General features: G+C 43.6%; 2 protein-coding genes across 8 annotated transcripts; one reads left to right on the top strand and one right to left on the bottom strand.

The window, feature by feature from the left end:
* The first annotated feature begins 441 nt into the window (after positions 1-441).
* Positions 442-3,192, top strand: LOC106496525 (nicotinamide riboside kinase 2-like). Of its 2 annotated transcripts, none has more exons than XM_067305517.1 (8): positions 442-517; positions 676-766; positions 1,151-1,196; positions 1,347-1,533; positions 1,767-1,838; positions 2,481-2,587; positions 2,803-2,925; positions 3,022-3,192. In XM_067305517.1, exons 1-7 carry the CDS (start codon positions 492-494, stop codon positions 2,910-2,912), a joined length of 639 nt encoding a protein of 212 aa, XP_067161618.1. In that variant the 5' UTR covers positions 442-491; the 3' UTR covers positions 2,913-2,925; positions 3,022-3,192. The 2 variants fall into 2 exon arrangements, with proteins under 2 accessions (XP_067161618.1, XP_067161619.1); XM_067305518.1 differs by having other exon boundaries at positions 2,803-2,894.
* Positions 3,193-3,287: 95 nt separating this feature from the next.
* SQOR (sulfide quinone oxidoreductase) lies at positions 3,288-15,852 on the bottom strand. Of its 6 annotated transcripts, none has more exons than XM_067305511.1 (12): positions 13,202-13,488; positions 12,745-12,835; positions 12,300-12,454; positions 11,278-11,529; positions 10,769-10,939; positions 10,235-10,288; positions 8,356-8,550; positions 7,227-7,436; positions 6,535-6,718; positions 5,553-5,620; positions 4,358-4,536; positions 3,288-3,998 (listed from the first exon to the last, which is right to left on the bottom strand). In XM_067305511.1, exons 4-12 carry the CDS (start codon positions 11,509-11,511, stop codon positions 3,941-3,943), a joined length of 1,353 nt encoding a protein of 450 aa, XP_067161612.1. In that variant the 5' UTR covers positions 11,512-11,529; positions 12,300-12,454; positions 12,745-12,835; positions 13,202-13,488; the 3' UTR covers positions 3,288-3,940. The 6 variants fall into 6 exon arrangements, with proteins under 6 accessions (XP_067161612.1, XP_067161613.1, XP_067161614.1 ...); XM_067305512.1 differs by having other exon boundaries at positions 12,745-12,838; XM_067305513.1 differs by lacking the exons at positions 12,745-12,835; positions 13,202-13,488 and adding an exon at positions 15,810-15,834.
* Positions 15,853-20,845: the final 4,993 nt, after the last annotated feature.

Genomic DNA, 20,845 nt, shown 5'->3' on the forward strand with positions numbered 1-20,845 from the left:
GGCGCCACGCTGCCATTGGCGCAGCTGCCCCCCACCCTGGCGCAGCGGCCAATGGGCGCCACCGAGCGGCCGGCGCTGCAGCCTATCGGAAGCCAGGCGAGCGCGCCCAGCCCAATGGCCGCGAGGCGCCGTCGCGGCGCGCACTCCATTGGTTGCGGCGCCGTGGCAGCCGCCCAATGGGCGCGCGGTAGCGTGAGGGAAGCCTCATGCAGCGGTTGCCCGCTTCCCTTTGCGGAGCGCGCTGGTGCGGCGCGGACCCGCTCGGCTGCTCCCTCCTCCTCCGGTCATGGCGTTGCCCGGCAGTTGACGTTGGGCTTCTCCCCTCTCTACCTCCTCCTCTCTTTCCAGCCCCTCTCTCCCCTCCCCGGGTCCCGGCTCAGGCACGTAGGCGGCCGGTACCGGCGACACCGCCCCCCCCCATCTCCCCCCCCCCCCCCCCCCCCCCCAGGAACAGGCTGTAGCAGACGGGCCGGGCGGCTGCCGGCCGCGCCATGAACATCATCATCGGCATCGGCGGGTGAGCGGCGCGGCGGCAGCGGCGGGCGGGGGAGCCGCCCGGGGGCTGCGGGGCGGTGCGGTTCCCCTCCCCCCCCCACCGCGTGCCGCAGTGCCGGGGGGGGGCGGGGGCGCATGTGGCGCGCGGCGCTCGCGACGGCTCGGCGCCTCTCGCCGCAGGGTCACCAACGGCGGCAAGACCACCCTGACGCGCAAGCTCATGCAGGCCCTGCCCAACTGCAGCGTGGTGCACCAGGACGACTTCTTCAAGGTGAGCTGGGCCCGGCCGCCCCCTGCGGAGCGGCGCGAGGCGCGGGGGGCCCCCGCCTGCTTCCGCCTGGCGCCGCCTCCGCGCTCCTCGCAGCCCCGCGTGGGCCGGGCCGGCCACGCGGCGCACGGCTGAGCCCCCGCGGGCTTTGCGTCCTCCGGGAGGGCCGTGCGGCGCGTCCCTGTTGGTGGGAAGATAGAGGCGCAGGCCGCTTTATCTGGGGCTGGTTGCTGCTCTGTATCTGTTGCAAAGAAACCTGGTGGAGGGCTAAGATTCCCCTTTGTACCTTGGCGGGTTATTACCACGGCTCGGATCTCTCACCTCCGTTTGAAACGGGCCTCCCGGTTGCTGTGCTGACCAAGCTGCTTTTTCTTGAAACTGTTTCAGCCTCAAGATGAAATAGAAGTTGAAGATGGGTTTAAACAGTATGATGGTAAGGCTTTGTTACAGAGTTATCAAACAAACTGTAACTCTCAAAGACTTGAGTATTTATTTGATTCTTTATGTGCATTTTTTTTGTACTGACTCTAATATTAGATGATGCTTAATTACTACTTAGTGATTGCTATATGTTTTGTTTTAGTGATTAGTGCACTGGATATGGAAGCTATGATGAGTACCATAAATGCTTGGATTAAAAACCCGGTCAAGTTTGAACGTTCTCATGGGATCAATAACACACTGGATGCCCAAATCTTACAAGATACAGAGGGAGGAGATGACACCATCCACATCCTTATTGTTGAAGGCTTCCTACTTTACACCTACAGGTATCAAGTTGTGACTTTTTTTTTTTTTTACATGATTTAGACTGGTCAGCATTCAAGGGAATAAAAAGTTCTGTTCTAAACCAAGAGGTAGCAGCTGATACAGGCTAGTGGTGAGTTTCAGTGTCACAAGTCTGAAGATAGCTCTAAGTATAGGAAATGGATGTAGCTTTACTTTTCTATTTCTTACTACTAATCAAATAGATTAGCTGTAACCACTTACATGTCTCTTTCAGGCCATTGATTGATGTGTTCCACCATCGGTACTTTCTTTCCATTCCGTATGAAGAATGCAAAAGGAGAAGAAGGTAAGTTCATCTCTAAAAGTTCTTCTCCTAAGCCAGTAATGTCTTACGCAGTTCAAGATTTAGTTTCTTTTTAAAGATTTTAGATAAGAAAGGATAAACACTAATGTAGCTACTGTGCTAGACAGTTGTAGCTTCCTTCACTGAACAAACCCCAAAGTGTTCTGCCAAACTATTGTATGCATGAGACTAATGTTCAAATTCAGCATAGCTCTTTGAATAGCTTTATCATTTTCCCATGATCATGGTTTCTAGGACTTCATCTATCCTGGGGTTTTATATTTGGCTGTATTGTTGTACACATACAGTGTTCTTAGTGCAAATGAAACAAGTTAAACTCTGAGAACAGTTAAGCTTCAGTGGAATAAGTAGCCAGCTATTTTGCCTGCACTTCTGCTAAAGCTTTAAGAGAGGGCTATTCTTCAATGGTAAGTTTAATCTTTAAGAATCTTTTTTCCTTTTGAATCCATCAAAATCCAACCGTTCTTGCTACCTCTATTGCAGCTGGTGCCAAATACTAACTTCTGATAAGCTCAAAAACTAAATTGAAGGCAATGGGCTTAGGCTAGTGCTTTATGAGTGCTTTATGTACAACTTCCCTAAACTGTAATTGGACTACTCATGTATAACAATGTCTTAATATAGTTCAAGGAATTACACTGTACCAGATCCACCTGGATTGTTTGATGGCCACGTCTGGCCTATGTATGTAAAGCACAGGAAGATAATGGAAGATCTTGGAGTTGATGTGGGTAAGTCTTTAATGACAAAAGTACTTTTATAAGACTTTTATGAGAAAGTGCTTTTCAAACCCAGGATGAACATTCTGGTAAAGTGAGAGGGATTGAAGCAGTGGGATGGACTGTATTTCCCTGAAACTAGTTGAGTTGCGTACTCCTTGAATTAGAATTTCTGTAAGCTGGCCAGATCTTATTATAGCTCTTTTTTTAAACATTCTTACTTTAAGTGCACTTGAATGGAACAAAATCCAAGGAGGAACTGTTTAATGATGTGTATGGACAGATTCAGAACAAGATTGAAGAACTCCTTAATATGCAGGTACCTGTTGATCCTTAACTCCAACTCAAAGGTAGTGGTTTAATTTTAAATGAATATGTAGCCCTTATAAAGGCTAGGTTGAAAAGCATGAAGCTGTAGCTTAGAAATGTTCATGTTTTCTGTTTAGAAATAAGCTGCTATTGATTCTTGTGGGTGAAGAAGATTCCTGTTTGCTCCAAGATGTGTACCTGACCACCACTAAAGTTCCAGCTTCTGTGAAGACTCTCTAACTCTTGTTCAATCTTTCCTTGAAACTCAGTTAAATATGGTCATAATTAAAGAACATTTCCCCCTGTCACCAGTCGTCTTAATTTGTGCTTGAGACTAGCATCCGCTTTGCATGTGACTTAAGTCTTCTCACTTTCTCTAGCGGCTTCCCTTCACTACATTCTTAAACAGTAAAAGACTATCATTGAAATGACATGAAGTGGCATAATTATGCTAGTATATGCACTGCTTTAGCACAGATAAGGCTTTTATGAAAATACATTCTCTTCTCAGTAGAGAGTTGTTCCCCCTATCAATAACCTGCACTACCTTCTATAATTAGACAGCAACCATTAGGAGTGATTTGGCTCATACTTCAAAAATGAAAGAACGAGAGAATTTCTAGACCATTTTACTGACATTGATTTATTCTGTTAAATCCAGTGCACATTGATTACATACAGGCTACATCTTTTTACATCTTTTAGAGTCATGAGTATGTAGGGTTACATACACAACAGGTTTAAGTTTAATGATTGCAGCAGAAGATTTCAGTAGTGTCTTGTAGCTTAAGGCAAGTTCACACTTTGGTTCAAACTCCTGGGTGTGTGAAAGCATCTTAAGGCATTGGTTTAAGTAGAAGAGTGGTGAGAAAACAGCAAGGCTTAATCCCTAATGGGAGAAAATGAATCTGAGACAAAACCATGATTTAAAAATAAAAAAATAAAAAAATCACATCAGTCAACTAGAAAGTAGGCCAAGAGGAAGGATATATATCAATCCATTCAGAGACCAGTCCTTTTTCTTCATAAGTGTTGACTAGCATCAAGAACCAGCAGTTACTTTAAGCCCAGGTGCATTAGCTTCCTGAAAGGAGCTGGTCCTCCCCAGTAGCCCCTAGAAAAGCAGAAAGTTGTTTCATCAGGTTATATATGCACATACTGTCAAAGTGGGGGTTTCTTGGTTTGTTTTGAAGAGTAATCTTTGCTTCAGTTCTGTTGCAAATTGGGCAAGGGACGCCCTTCTGTGTAAGCCAATGCTGTTCTCCTTCCACAAACCCTTTTTCTTAGGGAAATGCCCAGTATCCTCAGGAAGTCCAGGACTAAGGGCACGCTTTAGCTGCTAGATCTGCAGCACACAGTTCATAGTGCAACTGCTTCTTTTCCAGTGAGTTTTAAGTCAGAACACATATCCACCTGGCTTTATTCTGCATGAATTATCACAGCAGCTATGCCTGCTCACACTTAAATACTTACTTGAGTAATGCATTCCAGTAGAGAAGTGGCATCATATCAGCTTTCATATGGTACATGGTTACCCTCTCCTTGCTCTGGTCAATGGGAAATGTCTCCAGTGGCTGGGCCTTGTAGTCAAACTCTGCTAGAATCACCTTGTTGTAGCCTGTGACTAGAGGGCAGGAAGTATATCCGTCGTACTGCAATGAAGAATATACCTGTCTAATTATTCTGAGTAAAGTCCACGTGCTGAAATATTGCAAGCTACATGATTAACATTCGTATTTCAAAGCCAGTTTCTACATTAGTATACCACTAAAAAAAGAAGAAAAAAGTGTATAGTGTTAATACTAGCAAGTTTGGGGGACTGCTAGGCCAGTTATGGCATGATAACCATAATATTAAAACGTTGTCTGTCAGGTTGTGCATTTGCTTAGGAACACTGCTTATATTAGTACTGACCTAGAACAATAGGGATTTGTCTCATTAATTGCCAGGAGTTATTGTAACCAGCAGAATAGGTGACTAGTAGACTAGGATGAGCTAGTGCTGGCTTTAATAGTATATAAACAAAATCTTGAATATAGTCATAAGAACTTCCAGAGGATCACAGCAGTATGGACTATGATATTCAGGTTAGTATTCTCAGGAAAATTCATTCAGAAGCCATACGTAAAATGAGAGCAGTCTCTTAAAGAGAAATTATACGTAGTCAGAGGCACGACAGCGCCTGTAGCACAAACAAAACCAGATCCTGCCGCTTCCATTTAGCTCCTCCTTAGATGGTAAGGTTCTATACAGGGGAGGCAAGCTGAATGTAGCACAGATCTGTAAAATTTGCAATCTTTTCCCCAGAGAATGGAGCATAGTAGTCAATCAATAGTTTTGCTCTGAAAGCCACCTGTATTGTGGAAAAATCCAGCCTAATCAGCCTTTCCTATCCAGAAAGGGATACATGTTTAAGTTGGCAGAGAACTCAGAAGTCAATGAATTAAATTGATATTATTTTTAAAGACAGTATCAAGAATATGAATTACGCAACTAAACGACCATTATGATATACAGTACTTAGCCAGTTCTTCAGCACCCACATTGCTGACATGAAGCCCTTTCTGTACACTTTACACTGGCTTAGCTTCTTGCTTAGCAAGACTTCCCACTAAGAGTGGAGAAAATACTCAAGATAACTTTTTCCTAAGAGAAGATCTCTAGGTACCTTTTTAGTTGGTAACTGGTTCTTCATTACCATGGAAATAGTTTTATCAAGCACTCCAGACTGGGCAGCTACATAAAAGATAAAAACAAGCGTATTGAGGCTTTGCTTCACACAGTAATTATTGTCAGCACTAGAGCATACAATAGTAGCTGGGCATCTTGTTAATTCAGCTGTAATTGAACTTATATTTCAAATCCATTTGTGAATTTTACAATCCCAGGTAAGAATCCCATATGGAAAATTCCATACTGGAATAATGCTTTGGCCTTATTGTTTCCACCATGCGAAGGCTTAACAAAACTTGAGCTATGCATTTTTAGCAAGTATTCTGCTATGCCAAATCATACTTGCTCAGTCTTCCCAAACACTAAGCATTGAAGTTTCATTTGTTTTGTTTCATTTTTACTGCTGCATGGGAAGTACTCCAGCCTCATTTGCTGGAATAGTTGAACATACTATTCTTTGAGTCACACCAATAATACACCAAACAGGCTCTGGCCTTTCTGTATGCATGCGCACACATGTTCAGCCTTATATTTTACATTGCCTTTTAGTTCTGCTACAATATGCCTAAAGTGCTTTTATACTGGATCCTGTGGCAACAAGTACAGAACACGTGATTCTTCAGTAGGGACTTATCAGTTAGCTGACATGTACGTGTGAGCTTCTAAGATACAGCAGAAAGTTTTGTTACTGAGTAATGAAGGAACACTTCATGCAATTCTGTGAACACAGAGAAACTAGAACTAGTTCAAAAGTGAGTCATTTAGAAGAGCACTATAATTGTGGGTTAATAGTATCAATGTGGTGGTACCTAGCTAACTGTACTACAGAAGTTGGCCCAGGAGACTTGGTCTTTTTGAAAGATGGAAAGAATTTAAGTCTAGACCTCAGAGTAACAAACTAAATATTTAATCTGTCTGGTTTAAAAGCAGCATACTGCTACTCCCACCCTTTTCATTACACACACACACCCCTTTACCTATAGCTGCAGCGGTTTTTGATGTTGGAAGGTTGGTGCAGTCTCCAATACCAAATACATTAGGATACTTTTTATGTTGTAGAGTTTCCGTATCTACATCTACCCAGCCAATTTCATCGGAGACAGGACTGTTGATGAGTACATCAGGTGGCCCCATTGGGGGGGTGACATGAAGCATTTCATACTAGACAGAAAGTAAAGGTGCTACATGAATGGTTTATCAGAGCAAATCATACCTGTGTTGATATAAGGCAATGAGAACACTGTGAAGAGGTTTTTTTTCTTTTTTTTTTTTTTTAACAAGTATATAGAGTGAAAAATTTCAAGTTATCTCAAATTTGAAGTGCATCCTTTCCGAATTCTTCATTAACATGAACCTTATCAGGGAACTCCATTTAAGACTGGCATAACAAGAACTTCCCTTCCTCCAGGTATACCAGAGATATTCTTCAGTTATATTAACAAGACATACATAACTCTGGGCAGGATTTATGAAATATTTTTTTCTTCTCTCCACTTTAGTTCCTAGCTTTTGACTCTTCAGCTGAAGTTAGAGACTGACATTTGCCAAGGAGGCAAATGACAGTATATAACGGAGCAATAAATATTATGTTATTATAATGTGGTAGTTATGTTTCAGTATATATAAGGAAAAGAAATAGGACCAGACTAGAGGTCTGAAAGCTCCTGACCTGATGAACTTCAGTGACTCCTGGTTTGTCCAAGTTTTCAAACACAGCTTCCTGCTTGTCTGCTCGAACTTCAACAAGGTTGCGTCTATAGTTAACAGCAATATTCCTCTCCTTTATTATTTCAAGCAATGCATCAGCATACTTCTTAACACCAAAAATGACACCAAGTGAAGTATTGAACATTATGTTTGCTTTGGATCGTTTTCCTGTCTGTGAAGAAAGATTAGATTAGCATTTTCTATCTAGAAGGTGTGATAAACTAGCAGAAGCATCAAGAGTTGAGAACTGCCATGCTACTGAAGAGCCAATAACACTGTTAGTGCAGTTCAATTATTAAATAAAGTGTTAACATTAGAACCCTGGAGATGCAGCTATTTCAGATCACGTTAGAAGCTAGACAAGCTAATCTTTGCTGCTTCTGAGCGAGACACAGAAGTGCTTGTGAGAAGAGGTGGCTGCAATTCACTGAGCGACATTACTGCGTGCAGGTTAAGCGTTTGTATGAGCTCAGAATTATACAGCGCTCTGAAACCTTCGGTTTGCGCATTCCTCAGGTACTTGCCTAGTAGGCAGCTCATGAAACTTAAACATGTATGAAGCCTGACACGTCCACTTGAGGCTGTCTTTGTTCCCACAAAGCTTGCTTTAGCAGACTGGCTGTGACTCCCCACACAGACAGAGCACGACATGGAACAAGCATAGCCACTTTGCAGACTGGCGTAAAGACAAACAGCAGCAGAGGTACTGCACTCAGTACGCAAAGCAACAAGACCGACTTAATGCCCCCCACTGATTTTAATGCACCTCCTAAAGTTTTAAGTTATGCTGAGAACAGTGTTGGATCTGTGGCTCACGGGTAGTAGGGTAAACAGTTCACTCCTTATGAATCCTGAATCCTACAATTTTCTCCCATATTAAATATATGCTAAATATTTCTGTACAATTCAGTTAGCTTCATTTAGTATATGTTAATAATAGAAATACTAATTCAGTCGCTTTTATTTAAGAATCCTGAGTCACATTTCTCTTGTGTGCTTTTCATTCATTTTAAAGATAGTGTAAACTCCTCAAAACAAGCCTTCCCTCTAGCTGTCGGAACAAGCTTCAGCAGAGACAGTAAAATACTTACTTTCCTCCAGTAGGCCTCTGATAAATACATGATTTTCTGAGGAGCCCCTGCACATTTCACTGGAGTGTTTGGAAAAGTAAAGATGGCATTTCCTTCCTTGAAATCTTGCAAAGCTCTCCATGTTTTCTCCACTGTATGAACTGAATAATTGGAACCTATTTTAGGGTGATGAAAACCCTCAGGCAAGCCTTTGATCTAAGAAAATAAAAATAAGGTTTAAAATACAGGTGGCAAGAATTTTGTTTTCAAGTATTAAATACAGACTTGTGATCTGAGAAAATAAAATTAAAGTTTAAAATACTGGTGGCAAGAAGTTTGTCTTCATCTTCAAATATTAAATGCACACTTGAGAAACAGCTATTTAAAAGGCCTTTGGCAAAAAGGAAGTCTGTATACACTAGCTAGTTGGTATTTTTGAAAATAAGTCTACCAATCAACCAAAGATATTTCCATTAGATTTTAGTAGACGTAACACTTACTGAAATGACAATGGTCTGCAAGATCTGTATCGTAAGTGTTCAGTACAGAACCAGACCAGAGCTTTTGTAGACTAAAGCATGAAATTTGGAGTAAGAATGCATAAAGTCAGTGCCACTTCACCGTAAGTGAAAACCATATAAAAACAGCATTATGAAAATTCTGAGGTGAATGAAACTTTTCAGTAGGCAGTTGCAGACGTGTATTTTGTTTTAGCCGAACTGTCTCCACTAATTATTTCCCTGCTACTACTGTGCCTGAGCCCGTTTGTGAGGAAGGCAGTCATCCCCATTTTGAAAGTAAGGGATTGCAGAACCTCGGTGAGAAACCTGATTCATGTTATATGCACTGCAATGTGTTTGGGACATTACACTCCACACCAGAAAGTATGCTGTTGGTGAAGATATAATTAAGAGAAATCATGCCTATTGTTAAACTGGGCACTTTGGTTTTAAAGTCATAAATCTGTTACTATGAATTTTATTCACTAAATTCACTAGATCTCACTACAGAGTAGCAGTGATTAATTGTATTACATGGCTTCCTCCATGGAATACTGAGTTTAGTTTTCTCAGGTTGTACTGTATAGAGATTTATATGAAGGCTGAGGGGGTCACTAAACACAGTGCAAATCCTTATTCCACTCATCTGATCACCAGAGTTTATCTGCTGTGACTATAGTTAACTAGACTAGCTCTTGCTTTACTTACACCTTGGGAGCTATTCAAAGAGAGACTCAAATACATTATTAGCAACCACACTATATTCTGGTCAGGTTATACCAGTAGAGTCAAATTGCTCAAACATATTTTGTGTTTCTCTCCTCCTACGTATTGCTAAGGTCATTCTTGCTTCAATACAACCGTATTAACGTTTTCCTTGAACGCGTACAAGAAACCTAATGGATGGGAAGGGTCCCAGGGCCTACTTAAACACAGCCTTGATAACGCAGCTGGCTCCTTTTGAAGTGCACCCTTTAAGAAAGGTGGTGGAGAGTAGGGCAAATCACTCAGGCAGGGCAGCTTTTTACTAACTGCTGTATTTTCCCCATTTGTGCTTGTATTGGAGATGCTTTGGACTGCAGTCACCGTACCTCTCCATCTCACTATTAGAGACCGCACTGGGTTCCGAATTTAGCTTGCTGCCCCATCAGCTGGTATTGCCACAGAGACACAACAAAGCTATCTTAAAAGAGCTTCCCAAGAGGAATTTGGGTTACTACAGCCAGAGCTATGGAGAGGCACACTAAATTGATTAGGCTGTCTTCTGGCTCTTTAATTTGTACTAGTGTTCAGCTTCCTGTAGTACAAAAGTGTACCGATAAGCCATTTACTTTAAGTGACTCATGAGGGCATGTGATGCCATTAAAACTCGTAAGAACAGGATTACTGTAACCAAATACCTTTTCATAATGCAGACTGATCCCAAGGGCAATTATCAGATACTTGTAAGATATCTGTTATGTAAGAAAAAAAAATATTTTAGACAAAACAAAACATCACGTTGAAGTAAATTTAAGTTTTTTGAGAACATTTAACAGTCACAAGGGAAGGGGATGTAGGGAGTATTAGTAAAATAATGTTAAGCTCTAATAATTTATTGTTACAATGCTAACCGCATTAAGAGTTATACACATGACCTTTGCTACACATGAAACCAAGCGTTTTGAGCAAACTATTCCATCTTTTGTGTTCAGTTCACTATAAAGCGGGAAATGCGCTACGATGACAATATTGTAAGTTGACGTTATTCTAACCTAGTTATCCGCAGCAATTTTGATTATAAACAGATTCTAGGATCAAGTACTTTTCATAAGAGTAAGCGAATTTCCCAGCCTCTCCCCATCAGAGAGTTCCATGGGGACCCGCAGCAGGTGGACAGACAACTCATGACACGGAACAACAGATTCAGAATAACATTTTTCTGACATTATTACCTTTTTATCATTCTCCAGCCAGACACAGTTCTCATCTGGATCCAACCCTGTAACTCGAGATTTGATCCAATCGACGCCTTGAGGCATTACACTCTCGGTTGGACGTGCAGAAGTTGCCAGCTGCTTTGCACCAGCACCAACCAGAGTCCAGAGTGGCTGGTAGTAATGAGTCTGAAAGAAATGTTTAAATCGACTTTTAAGACCTGTTTAAGTGGACTTTAAGTTGAAGGTGCATCACTCCAAATAGGAAGCAATTTGCTCCTAACGCTTTATTCTTAACAAAAGAATCTACATAAGCGACCAGGAGCCTTGTAGGACAAAGCTGGAGGGACAGAGGCATCTTTAAGATGAAGCAACAAATTTCATGCAAAGCCGTCTAAAGGCTAGCAAGTTGGCTTCCTCTTCCCAGTTAAAAACATTCGGGGTTGGGGAGGGATCAGAACCAGATCAAACTGGTCACATACATAAAACGCTTATTCTCTTCACACTTGCACCTAATGAAGATTTACCTTACTTGGCTCAACAACAGCCACATTTCCTGCCCCCACTTTCCTCTTCATGCGAGCACTCATGGTGATTCCACCCGTGCCTCCACCCAGCACAAGCACTTCGTAACAATCCTTGGCAGCACACCTGGCTGCCGTGTGTAAGCCAAGGCAGCTCATCTTCTGCACGCCTGGTTTCAGCAGCCACACACCAGGACGGAGACAGGAACAGGAGGCTGCTACCCCAATCGTTGACATCTTTCAGTAAGCGTCAAGCTGCAAGATAAGGAAAGGCACCAGCTACAATGAGAGCAGGCAGCATTTATATTAATTTATATGGCTAAATGAGTCTCCAAGGCAAGAATTAGAATACTAAACACCTTTGTGGCTGTTAAAATGTTAATTTTCAAATTGACTAAAATCAAGTTGAAAATCAATTCTGGTCTCTGCCAGTAAATTGAAATTTCATACGGGCAAATGAATTTTAACAAAAGATAAGAATATTTTCCACTTATTTTGGCAGGAAGGTGTTTCTGATCCTATAGCATAGGCTGTAATATTACAGTCGTGAACAGATGGAGTGCTACAAGAGGAAACAAGGATTTGTTAGATGCTGCAGATCAGAAATACTGAACAAGTTAGTTTTGTGAATATACTGAGTGCCATTCCACTAATCGTAATGTGTCAGACAAGGAAATAAATCCTTACATTGGCATTTTAATGTCAACATGTACAAGCATAAGCACACATCAACCATACCCATTCTCCCCACCTCCTGGGGCCCATGCCATTAGGGCAAGCGTGCCAACTTTTACAGTGCTTTCAGTAAGGGCATATGCCTTACTCCTCTCTCGCAGGAGATGTAACGAGCCCTAAGCATGACAGGAAAACAAACTAAGTTCAATGAAACAATAGCTTATCCCTTCCTAGATTTGGGATCTTTAGGTATACCCAAAATATTAAGATTCAGTTCTCTGTTCACAGTCACCTCTTCGCATTCACATCAGCAAAGCAGCTGGAGGCGAGGGTCAGAGACCCATACTTACCTTTGCTACAGCTGCACCTTGTCACCTGACAAACAAGAGCTAGAACCATAAAGCACGCTGTGCCTTCCCACCGGCAACCCGGGACAGGGCAACTTTTGTTCTTTAGAAGACAAGCAAGGTCAGTCTCTGCAGACACGTCCCCCTCCCTGCCTCTGCTGGAGGGAACAAGATCGCTTCCTGTTATAAATCCATTCTCTACACATGCTGAATATCAGTTTTTAGCTTTTCAGTAATAAAACAGGTATAAACTAATTTTAGTTTAGTTCCTTATCACAGCACTCACAATGGAGAATGAGTCAGTATTACCACCTGAAAAAGTAACTTATGGCAAGATCTGCATGTATTGAATTAGCTGCCCCACCCCCCTTTGGATAATTCCTTGAATCATCAGACAAGGATTCTAGCTTTTCCACTTAAAAGGATAGAATTCATTAACGGTACTTACAGAGAAATACTGTTATGAAAATTTTCTGAGGCCAGAAAATAGACTTCAATAGACTTGCACCAAATAGACTTCAAGACTTCTCTGCTTTATCCTGCTATGCCAGACGTAGGTCAGCAATTCATTCTGCACCTTCACGTGCTATCTTAACCACCCTCCCCTCCAAGCACCCCAAATCTTTGCCAAGTCCTATTATTACCCCCAAAGTGCAATTGCTTTGGGAAGGAGGAGGAAGATCTGGGAAGTGTCCCCTGTAAAAACAATTTTAACCACTCTCTTTTACAAGCAGTTTCCAAGATGCAGCCATGTTTCTCCCACCCCCTCCCCACTCAAGAAGCAGCCCTAGAAGGAGTTAGTTTCCTGTTGGAAGGCTGTTCATTACACATCTAGTGCAGGCAGGGGGTTAAAGATGCGGACAGACCGCTCCAGCAGTTGTGCTAACCCTAGAAAGAAGAGTTACCGGGTAGAGATGTCTCCTGCTCTCTCCGAGTCGGAAAGAATTGCAAAGAATAAGTTTTGCAACTTCCTTCTGTGACACAGTTTTAGGAGGGACATCTGCTTCCGGAAGTTCACGAACTCGGGGTTTTGGTCTGGGTTTTACTGAACACACAGAACAGGCTGACGACACACAGCGTGCCCAGACCACGAGAACAAGCCTCCGTTTCTGCAATGCCCTGAGTAAGGAATAATTAACCTCTCTGACCAAAGAGACTGCAAAGTAAGCACGCTTATAAACACACACGTGAGATTTACCTTAACTAACAGCAGTCTGATAGATTTGAATGCAGTGTTATCCTGCTTATAAGTTGCTTTAGAACATACAGAAACAAATGTCAATTTGAAACGTCATTTGCAGACAGAAGTTTTAAAAGAAACACCAAAATCCTTCATGCTAAACTCCCAGGTTAGCAGCTGTAGAAGGCCTGATTAAGTAAACAGTACATCAACCCTGCAATCGGGAAATAAAGGAACAGGAATCAGAACAAGAATGAAAGAAAAGTAGAAAATTAGTAGATTAATCTACTGAATTGAGCTGAAAATGTTAAGCTTTTACAAGTACCATTTTAACATAGAGCACACTCACTGCGGCATCCTTTAAGCTATGGACAACAAAACATCACAGACAATATTAGCATTACACAGCACAAAATCACTTTCCTAATGAAGAACTGGATACAAGTCTTAAAGTACTGACTGGTAAGTGACCCTTCAACCCCGGCTGACTCGCACCGTGCGCGCGAGAAACGGCATTTCTACTGACAAAGCCACCCACAGGCTTGGACTTTATCTTCAGACTTAGACAGCGACCACCACACTTGCACTCATAAATCTCTTTCCCCTTTTACTGTCCCCTATTTGTAGAAGGGTGAGATTCGGAAAAGCAGCATTGCATTGGTGTGCTCAGTAAACACAGACCGTGTATCCTGCATGCTTTTTGAATAACTCTGTTGAATTAATCCTGAAGAAAACATGTGTTGAAACTGCACAGTTAAGACGAACCAGGAGAGCTCAGTATTATTTAGTACTTGAAAGCCAGCAAGCAGGTTAAGTTAGTACAAATAATTAGAAAAACAGTGACTTTTCAGTTAAAAAAGAAATGTCAGCCAACACTTTTCCAGAATTAGTGGCTTAAATCCCATTTAAGAGATTGAGAAAACAAACACAAGAACTAGCTTTATTAAATTACTCTTAAAAAAGCAAATTAATGACAATACTACAAGCACTGTGAAGGAAGTGAGCTGGTCACCAGCAGATTCTAAAAAACTTTCATTTAAAAGAAAAGCTTGCTGAAAAGAGGCTTATTATGTAATGCATTACAAATTAATATTTTTGAGCATTTTAACCAGTTCCAATCTCTATCCAAGAAAACGGCAAATCCAACAGAACAGGATAAATGTTCCTCAGCCAAGGCACAAGGCACCACCTCGGCTTCTGTGCAGAACCCAAAACAGAGCGTCTAAGATCCACCTCCAGCGGCGCTGCTCGGTTGGCACCGCAGCAGAGGGCACGCGTGTACCTGCAGCGTGTGTCTGCCTGACGCACCGCGGAGGCCAGAACTTGAACCGCTGCAGCCCCTTCAGCACCCCGCAATTAAGAGCACAGACTTAGAAAGTTAAGGTAGCTCAGTTAACTACTGAAGCAGTAATTTAGGCCACGAGAACCTGTGCCACCTTCTTTTTATGCTTCCACTGCTAGACCCCAGCAAAGGGATAGAAATGCATCTATTAAAGCCCCTGCTGCTATCTACCTTCCTGCCTCTAAAGAAGCTCTAGGTGTGAGAGTCGCCCTTGGCTGCAGCTCTCCGTGCACACATGGAAACACAACAGCCACAGCTGAATAAAATCAGCCTCTACCCTAGCACTGCACAACACGCACAGGTTAAGTCAGAAAGCTAATGCTGGCGATCGCAAGGTAAGTGGCTAATCACAGCCAAAGTTCAAGCTGCTCTCACATGCATTTATTAGATCCACTAGTTGATCTATCAGCAATTTGCAATTAATTCCGCAGAGGAATTAATTAAGCAGAGGAAGTCTCCCGGAGCAGGCTCGCCCCAGCCCCGGGGGGCTCGCGGGGCGCAAGGCGAAGGGAGCCGGCGTGTTACCGGCCCCGCGGATCCGCACGCGGCTCGGGCCAGGCCCCGACAGGCCGCTGCGGGGAGGCGCAGGGCACGAGCGCCCGGGATCGCTGCACGTTCTTCCCCCGGGAATATCTGCTGCGCGTTTAGCTTACAGGAGCGGCTCCTCCGCGGGGTCAGCCAGGAGGCAGTTACGAAACTGCCTGCCGCAGGGGTTGGAACAGGAGGCTGGAAAACCCTCGCTGGTGAGCGCGAAGAGCGCCACAAACGCCCCCCGCGCAGCCGGCGCACATGGGCGCTCGTGCGCTGCCGCCGCGCCCCGTCCGAGGCTCCGGCTTGCGGCGCGCAGGGAGCCGCGCAGCTCCGCGGCAGCTCCGCACCTGCCCGCGCCGCCCGCCCGCTGCCCCGCGCTCCGGGCACACGGGGCCCCTGAGCGCCCCCGCGCAGCCCCCGGCGCCGCCCCCCCCCCGGCCCGGCGCGGCCCCGCACTCGCCTGGCTGCTGCGCGGCGGCGGAGCCCCGAGGGAAGGGAGGGGCCGCGCCGGGCAGGGCCGCGCCGGGGCGGAGCGGAGCGGAGCGGTGCGCAGCTCGCCGGGCGCTCAGCGCTGCCCGCTGCGGCCGGGCCGGGCCCGGGGCGCGCCGGTGCCGGTCCTCTCCGTGTGCTTGCTCGGGGATGGGACGGGGCCAGCTCAACGCAGCCCGGACGTTCAGCCATTAGCTGATTTTACCTAACGGCGCGTAACCGTTAGCGTAGCTGTTAGTACCCAGAGAAAAGCTAAACAGGTTGCAGCAACACAGCAGCTTTGCCTGGTGGCTTGTGTTGTTTTCTCTTCCTAAGTTTCTGTCTTCACACCATGTGCTCCTCCAGCTTGCCATTTCAAATCAAACTTAAGCCTGGAATCTCATCGTGGTACTTTGTCAAAAATACCTCAAGCATTAAAAAATAGAAGTCAGCCAAAATACTGGAGTCCTGCACAGAAGTCCAGATCAGCTATAACTCACCAGAGTCTACCAAGAAAGAGGATCCTTTCACCTAAAGTACCAGCAGAGAGCAGGGCTGCTGGTCTCTGCTCCTATTCAGCTAAGTGAGACCTTCCGCTGAGCCAAGCCTTCAAATATTTTTCTCTAAGACTTTACAGGGCTTTTGATTTATGGTACGCTGACCGTGAAGCAGTAACAGTTGTTAATCCACTGAGTCATGTCTGTCAGGCCAAAAAGGCATGGGAAGACTAGTGCTGAAAATAACATGTAAAGACAAAATTACTCATGCCAGCTCATCACACGTGTCAAGCAGCCCATAAATCAAACCCTGTGTCAGGCCATTTCTTTCTCAGGCTTAACCTTCCCCTCTTGGCACACAGCTTCTGTAAAACTGTTCAACTGTTTAGAGAAACACGCAACTGTGGAAAGCTATAAAGAATGGGGAAACTGGCCGTGAGGGGTTAAATCAGAAGATATCACAAGGCTCTTCCATGCTCCCGGCATGCTGTTGAGAAGCAGAAGACGGGAACGAGACATGCTGCAGAGTGGCAATTTGAGAATTAGTATGCATGTTGTTCTCCAGGAGCACACAGGCTGTGCACACTGCGATCGCATCCAGTGCTTCAGAGTAGGAGCAATTTTTGTGTCTCAGCTCGGCCGCCTGAGCACTGGCATTCGTTCAGCACAAGAGTGTTGGCCACTCGTGGCTCGCCCAGGCCAATGTTCTTAGCCTGCTCTTGCCGCATGTCTTGTGCTTTTTGTTACCTTAAGCTGCCATTTGTAGAAAAGCAGCTTCGGTTGCTTTTCTCAACTTAGGGCTGCAGGTCAATAATCATAAAGCCAAGCCTGAGAGTTTACCTCTGTTCTCACAGACGTTCCCTGCCGGGTACAGAGGTCGCTGGAGCTGAGGCCGCAGTACTCAGCACCTGGATTAAAACAACTCATCTTGCCCGCTTCTGTAAACCTACGCTGTCATACCCACTCAGGGGCTGTTCGCACAAGACCACAACAAATGAAGCCAGGAAACAGGTTTAGTCAGAACGATACTATGAATTTTGACAGAATACAAGTTGCACTTTCAGAGGAACTTCTCTGTATTTAGTAAGGTATGTATGAGGCTTCTGTAATTCTTTCTACAGCTACATGGAACCAGCTACCCCAGACTAAAATGTGTAAATGCAATAAAAATAAAAAAGCCTCCAGTAAAAAGCCACCAAAACAGACTCCCCCCCCCCCCCCCGTTGCTTGTATAAGACTTGGCATATCTAATACTAGTTCCACAGAAGATCTGCAGAACATCATTCTACACCAGAGCATTGCCACAGAAATATCCCTCCCTCCCTCCCTCCCAATATTAGTCCTATGCTTTCCCTTTTCCCACTTAAACATGCATCTGAAAATGAAAATTTAATATACCTGCCTCTGTAAACTTTGAAACAAACTTTAATTCCAATCCTAAATCTGGACCCCTACCAAACCCTAATCTAAACCTAAGTTCTGCTGGCACCAGACTAGAAGCCCTGTCTGGATCTACTTAGCACAGCTCATTCACTTCAGACTGATCTAAACTAAAACCACAACCACTGTAATAACTGTAACCTAGTGACCATGGATGCTTCAATATCTGAACTGTGGCAGGTTACCTGTAAGCAGCAGCCCTAAGCCTTAGTTTAGTGGTCCTTTTCCATAGACAGAAAAATACCAAAACTATTCAATTGGAATAAAAAGAAACACTTACTAGAGCAACTATTAAAAAATAAAAATCACCTCTGATGATAGTGCAGTCCCATACAGAGGCACAGGATATTACCAGGTTGATTTTTCAAAGCTGCTGAGCACCTACACTTTCACTGAGTCTACAGCAGACAGAATGTACTGGCAGAACAGACGATCAGCATCTTCCAAAAAATGACCTGTGGATTAGACATTACTCAACCACATCTTTGTTAATACTTTAATACAAGCAACTTCTCTAAAGATAAGAAAATCATAGTTTACAGTCACATCATTCAAAACATGCAAACCCACTATTTACATCATTTCTAAGAGCTTTCTTAATTCCTGCTCTAAGCTGCCCTGGGGTAGACAAAGTACAGCCTTTTTTTCAGTCTTGTTCTAAGAGGCGGATTCTCATCTCTAAGAAGTTTTTATTTATTTATTTTCTTTTTACGTACAGATATTTTTAAGGATTAAGGCTTTTAATAATTAATCTTCCCTATGCTCCCATGTATATGTTCCCCACAGACAGATATGTTCCCCACAGAACAGATATGTTCTGCATTTTTAATAAATAAATTAATACATTAATTAACCCATAAACAGAATGCATAAATTGAATGTGAAGCAACTACTCACCTATAGCCTCCCGCACCAGCAAAGCCCGGGCAGGCAGGGAGGTGGAGGCTGCTGGGTGAGGGCTGCGTGTGCAGCGCGGGGCTGCACACCCCCCCAGGCCCCTGGCACCCCAGGGTGCCGCCGGAGCAAGGGGAAGCGCTCCCGGCTCACCAGACAACAGGCTTCCTCGGACTGCCCAGAGCATGCAACCTAAAGCCACCTCCCTGCTTGTCCCTCCACAGGACAAGTTGGTGAAATCTAAGACAAAATAGAGCAAGCCTTCCCCAAGCAGCCGCCTGCTTCGCTCGAGCTGAGGCCCCGGGGAACGGTGTCTCTGAAGGCAGGCGAGCTCGCTGCATCTAGTTGGCCCTGCTTTCCCAGGCATGGCACTGCATCTGCCCAGCCAAGAACATTTCAACATGTGCCTGCAGCCGTGGGAGGCTCTTCTTGCCAGCTGCTGTCTTCAGTGAGAGCTCTACCTTACTTCCCTTTCCTAAATCCAATTATTTGTGTACATGTCTGTCTAGGTGTAGACAGTGAGTTCTCCAGCATGGGGATTACTCCTCAGTGGAAAGCACCTACCTTCTAGCAAGCACTATCTCAGATAAACTCTAGTACCACTGAGCAGTGTAGAAGACAAGAAAAGCAGTAATTCCTTCACATCATCACTGGTATTTTCTCTTGAGATATTCTTATTCTGGGATACTTCTAAATCACAGCATCTGTAATGCTAACAAAAGAGTAGCAGTAAAAAAAAAAGCGGAGTAAGAAACATATTCTCACATAATTTACTGACATGCTTCTCTACCCACTTCTAAAAACTGGAAAACCTGCAACTTGAGCTTTCAGTTGAAACATCGATTTCAGGTGGTGGGGTGGCAAAGGGTTCACATTAACTGTTGTGTAATTACTCTTGCAAGTTATACTTACACAGGAGCATGTTACTGTGGCAGAAGAAAGTCTTGGTCATCAAGGCAATAAACAATGGTGCTAGTTTAGGGTATAGTGTTTGCTTGCCTTCAAAGCAGTGCTGCGATATATTTTGATTGCAATGCGTGGATCAAAGTAGATTACTCCTATATTTTTGTCTTACATCTCAGTGAGAATTGCAGTGTAGAACTAATTACTTCTGCACGTTACTCTTTTAGAGACTAGTGCCTTATAATGCCTTTAAATGTGTATAAATTTTGAAATTATTCTGTATCAGGCTTTAAGTGATTTGCTTCACAAATTCACAAGCCTCTAAAAACTGAATATAGCTGTTGTAAGTTTTCTAAGGATTTGTGTCTTCTGTTTCTGTTCATTTTGCCAAGCAGGGCATTTGATTTTCATTTTTAAATCCCATGGCTTAATATCATAAGATATGTAAGAGATAAATGGATAGATGTGAGCAAAAGCAAACAGGAGAGGAAATAGTGAGTTGGCAAGTATGGCCATATGCATTAAAGCTATATGACTCCTGGTGAGCAACACTTGGATTATGGACTGGAGTTGGTCATAATCTCCAGATCCGTAGTTGCCAACAGCTACTACCTGGAAGAAAATAGTCAAAATTCTACACAGCAGCACTGTTGTGATACAGTAAGGTATCAATAGTAGAGCTCTTCTCCACAAAAGTTTCAGTTTGACTGTGTATTTAGAGAATATTTGAAATAGCTAAATTTGTCACGTCACAGAGTTCTTGGCTGTCCTGGTATCACAAAGGACTGCTTAGAGGATATATGATGGTGGGATGTTTTACTTTGAATTGCTTTGCTGAGGACTGAGAAAGTAAGTACAGGCACACTTTAAATTACTGGAAAGTTGTGATACTTGTGCCAAAAACTACTGTTTACTTTGACTTAAGCTGACAATTTGATTCAAAAATCATCATTGCTACCTTCATGTACTGCCTTAGTGAGAAATTTTCTGTATATTGGCTATTTTGCCTAACATGAATAGCCTTAATAATAGTTATGCAGTTAAAATTTGTATGCTTACAGATTTACATCACTAACTCCCAGGCCTTCAGATTTTTTAGCTATTATTTAGTTATAGTCACACATCTAATCCAATGGGGATCAATTAAGCTGTTTAGATTTAATGACATCTAAAAAATTGAGCCTTGCAGGGTCAGGGCATTAGAAAGCCAAGTTCAGAATGAAAATAAAGCCAGCAGTGTCAGGAAGCAATCATTAGGTGGCAGAAAGTGTCTACTGAAGGATAAAAATCAACT

This window comes from Apteryx mantelli, chromosome 15 (assembly GCF_036417845.1).
Source record: "Apteryx mantelli isolate bAptMan1 chromosome 15, bAptMan1.hap1, whole genome shotgun sequence".
Taxonomy (NCBI): domain Eukaryota; kingdom Metazoa; phylum Chordata; class Aves; order Apterygiformes; family Apterygidae; genus Apteryx; species Apteryx mantelli.